Source organism: Halictus rubicundus, chromosome 9 (genome assembly GCF_050948215.1).
Source record: "Halictus rubicundus isolate RS-2024b chromosome 9, iyHalRubi1_principal, whole genome shotgun sequence".
In the NCBI taxonomy this organism is placed as follows: domain Eukaryota; kingdom Metazoa; phylum Arthropoda; class Insecta; order Hymenoptera; family Halictidae; genus Halictus; species Halictus rubicundus.
In genome coordinates this window covers 12,165,431-12,180,832 of record NC_135157.1, presented here as the reverse complement: position 1 = coordinate 12,180,832, position 15,402 = coordinate 12,165,431, and the positions used below count along the sequence as shown (strand labels likewise).

The following is a 15,402-nucleotide window of genomic DNA, read 5'->3' as shown; positions in this document are numbered from 1 at the left end:
CTGTTGAATCTTAACCGAAAAAATGTCAACAAAATTAAAGGAATTTATCCCTTAGACTATAAACGTTTCTAAGGTGCTTTACAGTTTAAGGGTTAAATAACACATCGTATTTTTAATGATTTCGTTTTTAATTGCTCACTATGAACATTAGTTCCTCGTTACGTTTCGCCAACGATCTTCCTGAAAAGCAGTTATATATCTTTTGCGAAAATCCGAATTTTTTAATGGTACAAAAGAGCAGCGCTCTTTGTAAAGTTTTCTAATGAGGACGCCCCCTCGAGACGATTCAGTTTTCCGCATTAAATCACCGGTTTTTCGCTCGCATTGCGCCAGTTACACGACACGCTGTACGCGCATCATACATCATACACGGCAGAGAAAACACGCGAATCGTTATCCCGTTCGTTTCCCACAGCTATTCTCGCCGGTATCCCGATGCGTCACGATAAATCGGACGAGTTCCTTTTTCGTGCGCTTCCGATCCGCTCGCTCGCCTTGTGTCGTACAGGATGAGGGATCGGAGCGGAGTCGAGCCGAGCCGAGCCGAACGCGCGTGTCTTCTCGTGCACGGCTCGCAATCGCGAGATCGGGGCCCGCGGTTAGGTCTCAATTAACCGGTAGATCTCTATCGAACCGGCGCTTCCTTCCTCTCGCGATTATCGGCCGATTGTCAAGCGTCTACGCCCCCCAAATTATGAACGCCGAGAGATCCTCGCGATTCCGTCCTGGATCGATGACGTGACGATGGATCTCGTTTTCCTCCCTGATCGTCGCCGATACCGGTTTTCGTAGCTAGCGAATGCTGCGGGGACGCGATCCTTTCTCGGTGATAACGGCACGGAGATGATCTAGGGAACCGATATACGGAATTGGAGGATATCGATCCTGTAGAATCTACAGTGGAGATTGTCTGAAGGTCGAGGATGATTGCACCCTTCGGACTTCAACGATGCTACCGTGCTTCTGTACTCTTTGTATTTATTTCGAGGCGGCCTCGAAAAATGTACTGTAAAGAGAAAAGGCTACATATTTCTCAAATTCACAGCAAAAGCCTCACAAAGTTTGAAATCGATATGCCGAATAGTTTCTGTTTAAAAAATTCCTGAGACACACTTGCTGAATTTCGAATTTTGAGGAGAACATGAGCAACAACCGCGGTCTAAAGCACTTTCAGCTTCTGGAGACGCCGGCGGACGGTTCGAGCAGACGTCGGGGGCCGTTTTTTAAACAATTTAAACACGGTTTTCGCAATGGTACCGAGGATCTGTCGGTACACGCGATCGGTTTCGCGTGCTCGTTTTCCTCGCGATTCGGAGCGCCGGGGGAGTAAGCCAGCTCGCGATAAATTCCAGGGAAAGATCGTCGCTCCCTCGCCCGGAGGATTATCATTACCAAGTAATTAGTCGGCTTTCCAGCGGCGTGGCTGGTTACGCGCGGCCAGGGGATTCAATAAGTAGCCGTGTTCACGCGATGCCATCGGGGCCAAGAGCTGGAGAACGTTTCGAAAATTATCGATTCGTGCGTGTAAACGCTCGCGCCCCCCTCGTTCCCGTGCCCCCTCCCTCACCAGCGATCGTGCCTTGCTGCTACCTTTCCTTCTCGATCGCAACAAAGTAATCGTCCGCTTGTCAGACTCGTCCGAGACGCAGGTATACACTGTTTGCATTCCTGCCAGACCGGGACCAGTCCGAGGGAAAGCGATGTTTAACGGGCGCGTTTTGTACGCGACCTCGTTCGAGGCGCAACGATAACGTGCTATTACATCGACGCTGCTATCTAAATGCTACTTACGCCCTGAATTCGGTGCGGTTCCATCGGCGGAGCGGCGATCATGCATGGGTAACGCATGGTTCGGCGCACGAGGGAATATGAAACAGAAAGCACACGATTAAAAGTCCGCTCGAGGAGCGGCTCCGGGGGTCGAATTAACCCCTTGACGACCACCGAAACCACCGACTTCGCGATGACCCTTCATTTATTTTATTTTCAGTCGCATCATCGCGCATCGCCGGCATCGAGGGATGATGCTTGTGTGGACCTCGGATCGCTCCGAGTAATTGGGGTACCAGAATGTAAAGAACAAGTTTTTTTTTTGGTAATTCGAATGCACTGCAGGCATTTTACCATTGTAAGCACATTTCGTTGGTCCAATTTATATTTGTCGAAAACATTGGTGAGCTAAAAATCGTGCAAGAATTTTGTTGAATTTTATAGAAATATTATAGTAGCCACACTTTGTACCGTAAGTCGATTTCAATTAGTTCAGATAGCTTTACAGCGTTCTCGTGAACATTTGTCGTCAAGGAGTTAACATCGACAATGCTGAAATAAAATTCTTAATAAGAACTGCCCTCATTTTAACACATATACGACCGTACGACTAAAAATGGTCATTTCACTGTCAATTATCAACGAATTTTAGTCAACAGTCACTTGTGTCTTGCAGTACATAAAATTCTGTTCCAGTTTCTTTGCGTAAAATCAACTAAAATAGTCTATGAATAAACGGAAGATAAAGACTCATATATTATTAGACAATATAAGGAAGAATAAAAAGATGCGCAGAGAAGAAATACTGATTATATACTAATTGTTCGTTGAAATAAGATCATAAAATATAGTGGTTTTTTCTCACAGATATGGAAATTGTAAAATACTTTTCCTAAGAAATATACGAATGAATTGCGTTGTCAGAGCATTTAAGTAAAAATTGTATGTAAAATAGAGTAAACGCATTCCTGTCGTTATCAAGCACTGTAAATCAGTCACGTTGAGTGCTCGGTACTTCTGGCGGGTAATTAAACGCCAAAAATACTCGCAGAGCGGCGAAATTCGGTCGTTCCACTTTCGATGGGTCGAAATCGAACGACGAGAGGCTCTGCGGCGGTCGCAAATAAGAAACGCGATACTCGCGAGACTTTTTTCGACGACGAGAATCGAGTCCGCGACTGGAAAGAAACCCGTTCGCTCGCGCTAACTTTCCGTCTTTCTCTCTCGCTCTCTCTTTCACCGATTCTCTCTTTCGCCTGCTCGATCCTCGCAGCCGATACTTTGCAACATTTCGTGATACTTAATAACCCATACTCACGGACGTCGGATCCTGCGAAGAGATGATGCCCGGCCAGCACATGAAACAGAAAAAGGCATCCTTGGTTAGACCCTGCATAGTAGCCGCGAAACGTTCAATTTTCAATTTCGCGGACCATCTACCCCTGGATCTCCTTGATCATACACGAAACGCGACAATTCCGGGGATCCTGGGGGCGGGGCTATGCAACCTTCACCTTCTTTTATTAACCCTTGCCTCTCGTATGGAAATTCAGCCACTTTGTGCTGCTATTGGCTTGCTGCACGAGTTCTTATGGTTTCTACACAATTTTGTCTTGAAAACAAATTTTTGGTGCGTACGCTTTGTACATGATATTACTGTTTCATTTCCCTCTTTGACCTTGAATTTTTCAATTACTCTTTAAAAAGAGACTTCATTAAAAAGCACCAAAATCGCATGTCTAGTCATAATATCATCGCTTGACATTCTTTTCAAGGTTATTTGAAGGTCACCACAGTTTTTAAAGTTGACTTTTCTATTTTCTCACTGTATATTATTGCAGTCGGTATCAAGATATTCCAAGCTTCATTCTTAAATTATTGCCATTCCAGTGGACGAACTTTTACTTTGGATAAGGTCTAATGACTAAACATAAGGTTCGCACTGTTACATGAATTACATTATAAGAAAAACCGTTTCCACCGAAGAATATTCTGCACTTGTCGATGGACCGAATATATCAATTGCAGCAAAACCAAGTAGACAAACGTTCGCAAACGACCATAAACGTCATCAAATGCGCGTCTACGTGTATCCAAAGCAAAGCTGCTTGGATTCTCCGCACACTCAGAAACGAGCCGAAAGGGGTAAAGAATCGAGATTCCGGATAGCCGGGCAAACGTTTAATTTTCAATTTCGCGGACACCCTATCGCCAAGGGGCAGATCCTCGGCCACTCTATCCACAGTCTCATTATCCTGCGAGAACGCGACCGATCAGGCTGCTTACCTCCCCCCCCACCGTCCCGGATTCATAGGCAGGTGAGTACACGCGGCCCCGGCGAACAATCAAGCCAGGGGTTTGGGGCATTATGCAGGAATAATAATTGGTTTGTAATCGTCGACGGGACGGAAACAGCCGTCTTCTGCCCCCGTGCTACGTGCCTAACGACCCCGGGTCCGGCATCAAAGTATAAAGACGTTCGTCGAGAGTCGAGAGTCGACAATTTGTTATGCATACCTCGCATGGACGAAAATTGCGTTTAATTCGGCCGGTGCTTACGCGGTCCACGGGACCGGGCCCCGTGTATGGAATGGGTCCTACCCGGGGCCCGGGGATTGCGCGACCGTGGCCCCGCGCCGCATAAATGTAGATGTTCCATTTAAAAAGCCATTTTCGCGTGTTTAGCATAATACGTAATCGCGCGAATCGTCGGGCCGGGGTCTCTCCGGCCCGACCCGGGCCCGGCGAATTATTCCGAAAAGTCCGTGGACGTCGAGGGCGGTTATGTTCCGGGCGTCGGGCGTCGTTAAGCCCCGAACGATCGAAAAAAAAAAAAAAAAACGGGCGGGATCGATCTCGATCGCGTTCCCGGAACAATTTTGTAGCCCTCGCAAACGAGCCGAGGAAAAAATCGGCGGGCCGACAAATTATTGGGCCGCGGTATTCCCGCTCGCAGAACCGATCTCGAAGACGGTAGCCGGCCGAGTGTCGTACACGTGTACCTTCAGTGAATTAGATGTCGAGCGATCGAGCTTTGTCGCCTCTCATCCTTTGCGCGACACGAAATCCCGCGAAACGTTACGACGGTGCCGAGGTGATTGCTATTTCACGGCCCTCGTACTGCAATTTTGAAGCGTCGTTAAGATGTTTCGACTGTTCGAAAAGATATTTATACGCGTGTAAAGCGCGTGGAGGGTCGGTTTGTTTACGAAAAAAAAGCCGCAAAACGATCCGGGGACCGATGTGACACGGGCTAGCAGCGAATGAGGAAACGAGCTGCGGTTTTCTGCGGGCGACTCCTGTCCCGCTTAAATATTCCATCGCGGAGGACGCCGTTTCCGGCGCGTTTGCAATCACTCCTACGAGTAAATGGGTATTCGGGCCGCGCGTAACTCGCACCCCCTCCGATATCCGTTTCAACCCTCTCGTCGGACAGTTTTACCGCCTTTCGGCAATTCCGGTTGCCAGCCGGCGATGTACGCGTCCCGGGGAAAAATCGTCGCTCGAACGAGCAACCGGATCCTCTCTGCGCCGCGACCTTTTATTGCTCGGCCCTACAATGGCGGTGGAAAAAGCCTGATTGTAGCTGCTGCTGCTCTATTTTCGGATTAAACGTGCGCAATTCAATTATCATAGTCCGCGTAGAAATTCTGGTAAATTACCGCCGCGAGACAGCCAGGTTAGACAGTGAGGCATTGCCAAGTCTCGAATATGTGACTTTGTTAAATTTTTCGTGATGTTACTGTAAAAGATATTCGAATGATTCGTGCAACAGATGATTCTGCAGACTCTACCGAGTAAAATGATACATAATTTTACATTTAAAATTTGTTCACTTGTCGCGTTGCACTGATGGGTTCGCATCTCTGTTTTATTTGTGAAATTGAAAACAGAATTTCTATTGGAAACTATTCTTCGAGAAGTATCCGTTTATGGCACGCTTGAATTTACTCTGGAACCACTTCAGATAAAATAAAAGCTATCTAAGGATGAATGAGATCCAATCATTGTAGCCCTGATGAAAATCGTGCGGCAACGGGTTAACAAAGTAGCACGTATCCGCGGAGGATCAAGCAAAAATACGACGGCGAAGGTTTCACCAAAAATTCCGAGGCTCTGCGAGCTCGTCGACCTCCTTAACCAGGACGTCAGTCAAAATGGCAGTGGCAGGGGGCAGGCAGGTGAGCAGCAAGGTAGACGCGAGCGGGTCGGGAGGTTCGCCGCAAGATCGGCCCGGCTCCCAGCGGAATTTCAACTTTTAATAATAAAGCGAGGGAGTCTCGAGCTGTTAGGTTATGATAGGGAGCTGCCGCGGAAGGAACGAGCGGCCCAGGGGAAGGAAAAGAGGCGAATTAAAGGCGGTAGGAGGCTCTTTGGTTGTCCTCGTCCCACCTGGCCCGGGCAAACCTAACCGCAGCACAGGCACCGCCGCCACCGCGTAATTGCCCCGGCTCTCTCGGTTCCCGGTCGTTCGATTGATTATTATTTTTGCAACGGCTGACCCAGCTGACCCGTTGCCACGGATCGACGCCGTTCATCCCGCGATTTCATCATTAGTGGGAACCACGAAACCGTTCGCGGGGGCACTTGGAAACACATCGACACGCGAATCGCGATGTCCGACGAACTTTTACCTTTTTCGCGAGCCGGTGCGTTCATCTGGCGAAAACCATTTTCCTTCATCGACGAACGATTTTATAAACGATTCCGTTCCCCAACCCCTTGCACCACGATTTCTGTTACGGTGGCAATGATTAGGACTCCCTGCGGCGTTCATAATTTCATGAAACAAGAAGAATATTCACATCCATTACTATGTATCGACAAAATAGAATTTTCAATAGATTCTTTATATTTTCAACAGGTTCTGTTCGAAATCTTCGTCGCGAGACTGACTCGGTAGTGCAAGGGGTTAATTGTCAAAGCTGTACAAATGCTTCAGGCGGCAGATAATTCTACAGACATGTCACAGAATTTTTCTAAAATCAGACATTCAAACACTTTCCGAAGCCATGCGTATGAAGAACCGCAAGTGCACAAAGTGCACACTCGAGTCGATCGACATTCCAATATCCTCTCATTAGTACAATCAAAATTAACGTCAGTGCCGAACAGAGCAATCTTCGAACAGGTCCATCAAGAAATCGAGTGAATCAATTTTCTAATACCCGCTGACTAGTACAATTAAAGTGAACATTACCGCCGATTCTTTTAACAAGCGACGTCTCCTAACGAGACACAACGGGAATGCGCGGCGCGGCTGACAATTAGCGCAAACGCGAAACGATTCTCGTTCGCGGCGAGCTGTCAGTCACGAGAGGATAGCTTCGGTTTAATCACGCAAATGTCAGGGGCCCCGCGATATACGTTTCCCAAAGTTGGACGCCGATGCAACGTTAATGAATCTCTCACGCGCGTTACATACTTGGACACGAGAAGAGAACTTATTCGCCGGTTCGGTTCGGCCGGCAAGAGATCGGCCGGTCGGTGGCTGGGCTATTATCTTTATACACCTCGACCCAGCTGACCTTAATGCGCCGATCGCTGCCGCTCCTTGAATCATGTTATTAAACCGGCTGATCTCATGGACAAAGGTTGCCTCTCGCGACGTGGGTAACTGCGAAATCCGGCGGGAACAAGAATGTAATAGACAGGCATCGCGCGAAAGTAAAAGCATCGAACCACCGTCTAATGGATCGGCTTCATTTCGCTAATGGGACGCAGACCGCAGGATCTTTGCCGATTTTCCTGCAAGCACAATGGAACGATCTTTCTTTTTATCGACCCGCCTCGATCAGATTCTTTAATCAGCGCCAGAAGAAAGGATGCAAGGAGCTGCACCTGGTCAAGATTTTAGGTAGATCATTCTGTAATAATAACCGTCGATACAGTTTTTGTCAATAGAGACTCCGCACAAAATAATCGACACAATATGTATGTTTCGTGGTGTGATAATGTTCATCGTGTATTGATTTTTCGTATACTCTACCGTTCGTATCATTACGGTATAGCAAATTGGTCTCGACGAATTAATTAATATTAATTCATTTCAACAAAACTCTGCGGTACAGTCCAAAAATCTTATCGTGTATGAATAGTCTTTAACGTTCTTTCATGGACGGTTTTGTTCAAGACAAAATGAATATTGATTCCTAACCCTCATCCAACCCTTGCGATAATTTAGGACAGTTCTCACATTTATTTTTCGTTTTATCTGATCTTAATCCCACCTCGCCTTATTTTATCCTTATTACTTTCAAAAGGAGGCAGTTTTTAGTTACTCATTTTTCTATTGCGTTCGCGAAGAAAATTCGAGGGACTCAATTTCGATTATTCAAAAATTGTGGGTTACTTCAACGAAATTGGAGTCGAAGTTAGGACCTAAACGATTGAATAAAAAAATGAACGGAGCCGCGTTCGCTACAATCACCGTGAATAAGACATCGCGTTGGGTGGATGCGAGCTAGAACAAGTTGGCAAGGAGTCCAGGAGCGCAAATGCGTTTCGAAGGACCGAACGAAGGTCAGAATATCAGACGGTTCCGGATATCGGGCGCGGTCCCCGGAGAAATTCGCGCAGTTTGTACATTAACAGCGGCAGAAACGCAATTATCATTCGGCGCGGCGCCCCTCGAGGAGGAAGTTCTCCCCGGGATGGGACCGGGAGCGAATTCCATGCAGCTAACCGCTCTCCCGTCCCGTTCAGTTTTTATTTATACGGCGTTCCGCCGGCGAAGCTACCCAGGTTTTCCCGCTCGTTACTCGAGTACCTCCCTCGTGAATCGAATTATCCTCTGTTCCAGCCGAGGAGAAAAAGAGGAGGAGAGGCGTGCCGTTTATGACCGCTTCTCCCGATTATTGCCACTTCCCGGAGCTTTCGTCTTATTAGCGTATTCACGAGCGTTTTTTCCATTCTCAGTCGCGATCCTCCCAGCACCGGTTTTTCTAGCCTCGGTGGTTTTAATGTCGCGGAAGAAAGATGTCAATTTATTCTGTAAACTTTCTCCCGGTTCCCTGGTTTCGTTCTTTGAGCGATTGGACAGCTTGTGACAAACTTCAGATACTCCTAAGCTGCCTAAGATCGTGGAGCATCCGGAGCTGGATGTACGGACGCGTTCCCTCTCTAAAAATCGTAAACGGTGTCGGGAATGTTCGAGCATCCAAGCAATTTAATGGTAACATAAAACTATGAGGCACGCAGCAGCAACAGCAGCAACAGCAGCGGCGGCGGATCGCAATCAACCGGAGTCGACAAGGAACAATTTATCGGGAAGGATCTAGCGCCCGAGGATCCAGAGAAGAGGCTCTCTCTTTCTCTCTCTCTGTGTAGGCAGGGTCGTTCGTAAGTAAATTATTCGTAATAAATGAGCGCGCGTCCTCGAGTGTCTACATCCCGGAGACATTCGTTTACTCTTAATTAATGATCCGCCGGCAAGACGGCGGGATTAATTGCGCGCAATCAGATCGCGGTAATTAATTGGCCGTAGTGTTCCCGGCCACTTTATTTCGCGTTTCTCGGGGATGGATGTTTAATACTAAGCGTGCGCGAGCGCGAGTACGATCGCGCACGAAACAAAAATTATTCCCGGCGAGCGTTTACGCGCGGAACGCTCGTAAAACCGCCCGTATCCGCCGCCGTGGCCGCCGACGGCCCACTATGTTCAACTCTGGAACAGTCTCGATTAATCGGGCCCCTGGTCGGGGGCAATCGGAGCCTTCCTTCTCCGATTGGCTGGCCTCGTTAACCGGTTCCGGACAAACGCAGATAGAGACGCTACAAATTACAATGGTGTCGGCGTAATTGATCGAATCGCCAAGGCGAAAACCCAGATTGCGCGGTCTCTGGGCCCGTGGCAGTCCCAATTCAACGGCCCAATCGCAACCGGCTGGGTCCGCGACAGATATTCTGGTGAAACGTCCGCTGAAGAATACTTGGGAACCAGTACTTTCTATGTTTCTAATTACAGAAAAATTTGTTCAGATTCTATTCGATTAGTGGCCTCTATTTATTTCTATAATTTTTTTAATATTTCATGTGCGAACGTTCGGTTTCTGCTGGTCAGTGAACACTTTGGAAGGCAATCTGAATTGTAAATAATTGTTGAGAATTTTTATTTTGCACAAAGTGCAGGCTAACCAACAAGAACAGAAAATATTTTATATCTTAAATCCTTGCAGCATTCGTTTGGAATTAGATACGGAGGTGTGGCGAAAGTGATTACGCGACGCGATTACTATGGAATCGCAGAACTGTTAGCAGAGATTAGACAACAAGTTGCAACGGATATTATGTTGAAAATTTCGATGCAGCGCGGCTCTCCGTTTCTTTCGCAGCACCTTTCTCCGGGTTCTCGGCTCCATACGGGGCACCGTGCACCAAGAGAAGCGATATATTACGCAACGCGATGGCATCGCGGTAATAACATCAGATCGTATTCACCGTCTAGGCGAGAGGAACTCCGCGAAGATGCTTTATGACACGCGAGAGAGCAAGGAGAAGGTGGAAAAGTCTTTACGAGCTCGGCTCGCTTCTACGAAAACCGTCTCACCCTCCCACCCATTATTCCGACGACGACGACGGAGCCGTGGGTAAACTTCCTACGTAAGAGCAGTCGTTCTCATATCGTCGTGCCTCTTCCTCCTCCGGCGACCATCCCCTTTGCTCATTGCGCGGAAAAACATAGAACATTTTCACGGGAAACCTGGGAGACGGTGTCTGCCACCTTTGGTTCGCAATTAGACGTCCTTGGGTAAATCCTTCTCCGCTTGGACTAATCCTTTGGCGGTCGAGTGAATTTTAAAAGGCAGGGGTTTCAAAAAGAGTGGTATTTTTGTACGATTTATTTCAGAACATTCGGATGCGTTTCTTTTAGGATTCTATTATTTTTCTGAGGTGATGCAGACATTTTCTTTGGAATTTCAACGATTTATGCAAGCGTTCAATGTTTGAAGTACACAGCGGCGGATTTTATGCAATTGAATTTCAACCCCTCAATCGCCGAGCGCAGATTTACGAAACGCAGCAAAACAGAGTTCACGCAACGCCGGGATCGGGAATCGCGTGCATCCCAGGTGCAGGGACGCCCGATGCAGGGAAAAGAAAATATTTCAGCGTCCGCGGAGCGACATTCGCCGGGTACAAGAGCCGCTGGAGACATAACTCGGTAAAGAGGCGAAGAGGCGAAGAAAACACAGCCCGGTTGCCGTAGTTACAACTCGTACATTATTCTGGAAGTCGTTACCGTCGATCGGACACGTACGATAGGGCGCCGCTATTAAGAACGAAAGCGTGAGATTCGTATTTACTCCTGATCCTTCTCTCTCTCTCTCTTCCTCTCTTTCTCACTCTTTCCATCACTCTACCTCATTTTCTCTCTCCCTCACTCTCTCTCTCTCTCTCTCTCTCTCTCTCTCTCTCTCTCTCTCTCTCTCTCTCTCTCTCTCTGTTTCGCTCATTCTCTTCCTGCCAGCAATCAGCGAATTGATTGCACCAGAAACCGAGGAAAGTTTTCGTTCGGAGCAGCCGATAGAAATCGCTCGCTATTCTAGCCCGGCATAATTGACGACGTAATTACATCGCGAGTCATTTTCCCCCGGTACCCACGCGAGCTGAAAATGTGCTTCTAACAAGGGGACATAGCACGTTACCTGCCGGGACTAACGCAATTTTCCGTCCCGCGTAGATCGTCGGTCCCATTCACGGGTTTTCCGAGCGCAATTACCGATCCCGCGTGAAAAGTAATAAGAGAAACGAGACCGAGGTTCGCCGACGGTGTTTCGCACGATTCGGCGAGCGTGGGCGGGGAAGTTCGCGCGCCGATGAACCGTGACCTTTTACCCGGTTCAGCGTAAACAGTTCCACTGACTGATAACGCTCGTGTTGCTAAATTGATCGGCGGTTTTTTATCCTTTCGCCGGCTGTACGCGATCTGCGTGATATGGCGAGCCGCGAGAAGGAAATGTAAATATTAACGGTGCTCGTGCGCACTCACCACTCCCAATTGTTACGACTCGAACTGTGGGATATCGCTAAAGGAAACTGCTCGCTTCGAATCGAAATCCTCTAACATTGTAGTCGAGCACCTTCTATCTAACAAATTTTATAGTCGAGGCAATTAAACGAAGCAAAGTTCAATTTTGTTCATTTATCACTTTCTATGTAAAGGATGTATAGGCCCATTCGGATCGTAAATTTAAAGTTGCAAAATATGAAAGAAAACCTTATATCGAATATACATACGAATACTAAACTTGCATTATAAGATACTAATGCAAGGTACACTTACAAATTTTTCAGAGTCATCTGTTCCCCCGTCGGACCCACAGCACACTATTATTTACTCAGGCGAATACGTCCGAATAATTGGGCCACACAATCGCTAAACTCTGCACAACACACTTAACAGGGAACGAGAAAATGTTACTCCGATCACGGTTAAAATAATGCTGCGATTTTGACCGCTTCGTTCCCACGGACGTGTTAGGGTCAGGTTATACTACGCAGGTCAGACGCTGAGGGTGTATAAACGGTAGATACAAAAACAGGGTAACCAAATTCTGCCGAATTCTGAGAATTTGTTTACCCTGTTTTGTATTTGGCGTATATGGACCCTCAGCGTCTGACCTGCCTAGTATAATCCGACCCTTGTGTCGCGACGACGGTACTGTTTGTGTAAGGTCACAGACGTGTCACCTCGCGACGCAATGCCGCTCGTGCGATGCCACGGACAAGTAAATACGCGGCTTTTGTTTTTCTGGGTTCCCTTAGCTTGCTTCTATGTTGTGTCGGTCAGTGCCCATTTTGCTGTTAACGCGAGTAGAAATACAGTAGAAATATGTGAGAAAGTGCGTCGGAAAGTGTGTCCACATTGAGCCCGGAAGACAATTATTAAAACGTATTCGCGCGAGTACATAATAGTGTGTTGTAAATCCGACGGGGAACAGAAGATTCTGAAAAATTTGTGAGTACACTTTACATTAGTATTTTATGCTCCAGAATATTTTGCAACTTCAAATATATGATCCCATAGTGACGAGTGATTTAGAAGTTGATCAAACTCCATGTTATCAAATGAATTTGTTCACGACGATAGACGGGAGAAGAGAAAATATTTTCATAAAAATGTTTGGGATTTCTGCACCCGAGAAACTGAACTCGGTGTACCAACTCGAATCATGCGTGCCGGTATTACTCTTCTTAATCTATTCTCACTCATCTGTAATCCCATTCATTCAGCTTTCTCAGACCTGATGTGCATTACTCCTATTCCCACTTAATCCTTCCCCTCTTCCACCCCCATTCGCTTTGTATTCATTCATGTTCCTCTTAACCTTAGATAGAACTACGTAGTAGGTTTCTCGAGCGGAACAATTACGAAATATCACCCGTTTCTATCGTCTAGAATCTAGAATATTCCACTGAAATTACTTATTATCTTGATGTTCTCTATAAAGTAACGTTTGTAATCTCTAAGAAGAATGTGGTATACTCAAGTCGTTGCACGGACGTAAGACGTTAATTCCAGGGGTTCCAACAATTGCATTTGTATAAATAATAACACCATCCTCTGTCCCTCATGCTGAAATAAAATTCTATTTCATCACTATTCAATCTTTACCAAACGAAGTTGAACAGTAGCGTGGTAAGAGTAGTTCTGAACAGTTGCAGCGAGTATTTAACAATCGAAAAGTAGCTCTGGCGAGGGTAGTTCTGAGTGAAGTTAAAAAGATTCAGTAATTGTTACTGATATACAGAGGAAATCATTTTGATCCTTCAACATTTTCTCTGCAACAAACCGAGAAACACGAAGAAGAATTCCCCCCGCAGTAGTTGAAAACACTCGAACAAGAAGTATCGACAAGTTCATCGTGCATTTACAATTGATCGAACATCCCTCCCCCATTGTTGCCTTCAGCCATGACACCGTGCATAATCATAGGCAAATAGAAAAGTGGGGGGCCGGGACCGGGCACAGGGCCGGCTATTAAACATTTCCAGCAAATCAGCGACCGGTGTTCCGTCGTTCAGAGATCAATTGGACGGCGCGGCGGTCATATTCCGTGGCGGGGCGCCGATCTCGACGAGGGGGTCCGAACACGGATCGGACCGAGCCGAGCGTAACCGACACGTTTCATCGGGAACGAACCAAAAACACGTTCCTTTGTGCGGATACAATCGGGTGATCGGCCACCCCCGGCGGAATAATTTCAGTTTCGCCGGTCGGTCGGTCCTCGGTGTGCACGCGTACGTATGTATATGCCTGTGTACCAGGTGTATAGGTGTATCGGTACGCGGGCCCCCCTTCATCCCCCGTTCCCCCGATTTCATTCCTCCATCCCGTGGTCCCCCACCTCTACCCTGTTTCTGCCCGTGGGCGGAACCAGGATGGACCTAATAAATTGTTTGTTGTAATTAAATGAGTTCGAGGGAATCGTGTAGGGCGTTTTGGAGGGAACCTGGGCCCCGGGGGCGGCAGAGGGGGGATAGGAACTCTATATATAAAGGAATAAAGATGAACGGCCTATGGATGGGTCGCTATCTGCGCCGCTGGAACAGAAACACGCTCGTGCCGCGACAGCCCCTGACAAATGACGGCCCGAGCGGGGCTATTGCCGCCGCCCCAGCAACCCCTCCTCCTCCATCACCAACCCCTCTCTCGATTTCTCTCACTCTCTCTCTCTCTCTCTCTCTCTCTCTCTCTCTTCCTCTTTCTCTCTTGGTCTCCTATATTCGCTCGTTTCGCTCCGCTCATCCTCGCGGCGCGGCGTTACGCTCGCCACGCACCAGAGCCACCCCCCGACCATGATTAAACAGGGGAAAACGAAATTGAGCGGCGAATATTCCGCGCCGCGAGAGCTACACCCCCTATAAACTCTCGATTGGCTGCCGACGGTCCGCGGCCCCCCGATCCACCCCCGAATTCTCGCGAGCTGATCTGCGGTTAGGTGCAAATAGGGGTGGATCGGGACCTCTTAGCGATTTCGCGAAGGTGATGGTGCCCTTGCGGTAGCTTCGATTTTCTAGCGACGAGACCTCTTTAGAATCTTCTGTCTTTCACTTTATTGTGCAAACAACGCAAACATTGTTGTGGAATTGCTCAGTTTCAAAATACTTTCCCACGAATTACTTCATGATTTTGCGGTTTTATACGTTTAAAAGGGTAGTGTAAGATGTCGATTTTTTGGGGTGAAAATTTGCGAAAACAATTTTTTAGAGGAAACTAAAAAAAGAATACCCACAGTGATTAATGTACCCATGTGCGGGAACAAGAGGCTCATTCCAAGGGAAGATGAATGTGTTTCTGGTGCGAGTGAGTATCGACTGGTATCCGCATTCTGTCCCAGCCGACGCGGAAAATTGGTAGAAAGGAAGAGGAGACCGAGCGGGGGGGGGGGGGCGAATATCCTCGGCGAGTGTTCCACAGGGCACGTTCTATTTGATTTGCAATTCGAATCGGCCGCGTTCACGACCCAGGGAAGGGGAGAGGGGAATCGCACGAACGAGGAGAGAAAACTCGGCAGAAGACGAATCGAAAGTCGCCGAGGTTTCTCGCGGCTTGGGGTGAAAACGCGATCCTTGCATCTAGAACTACACGGACAAATTGGTTCCACTTCGTGCTGCCTCCTCTATTCA

General features: G+C 47.6%; 1 protein-coding gene across 2 annotated transcripts in view; it reads right to left on the bottom strand.

The window, feature by feature from the left end:
• Nucleotides 1–1,797: 1,797 nt before the first annotated feature.
• The window catches only part of Sowah (ankyrin repeat domain family member sosondowah), a 108,608-nt gene continuing 95,003 nt past the window's right edge, over nt 1,798–15,402 (bottom strand). Inside the window, exon 6 of one of the 2 annotated variants that reach the window (XM_076793866.1) lies at nt 1,798–3,100. In XM_076793866.1, coding sequence (XP_076649981.1) covers nt 3,071–3,100 — 30 coding nt within the window. In that variant the 3' untranslated portion in view covers nt 1,798–3,070. The remainder of the gene's footprint in view (nt 3,101–15,402) is intronic. The other variant, XM_076793865.1, reaches the window with a different exon arrangement.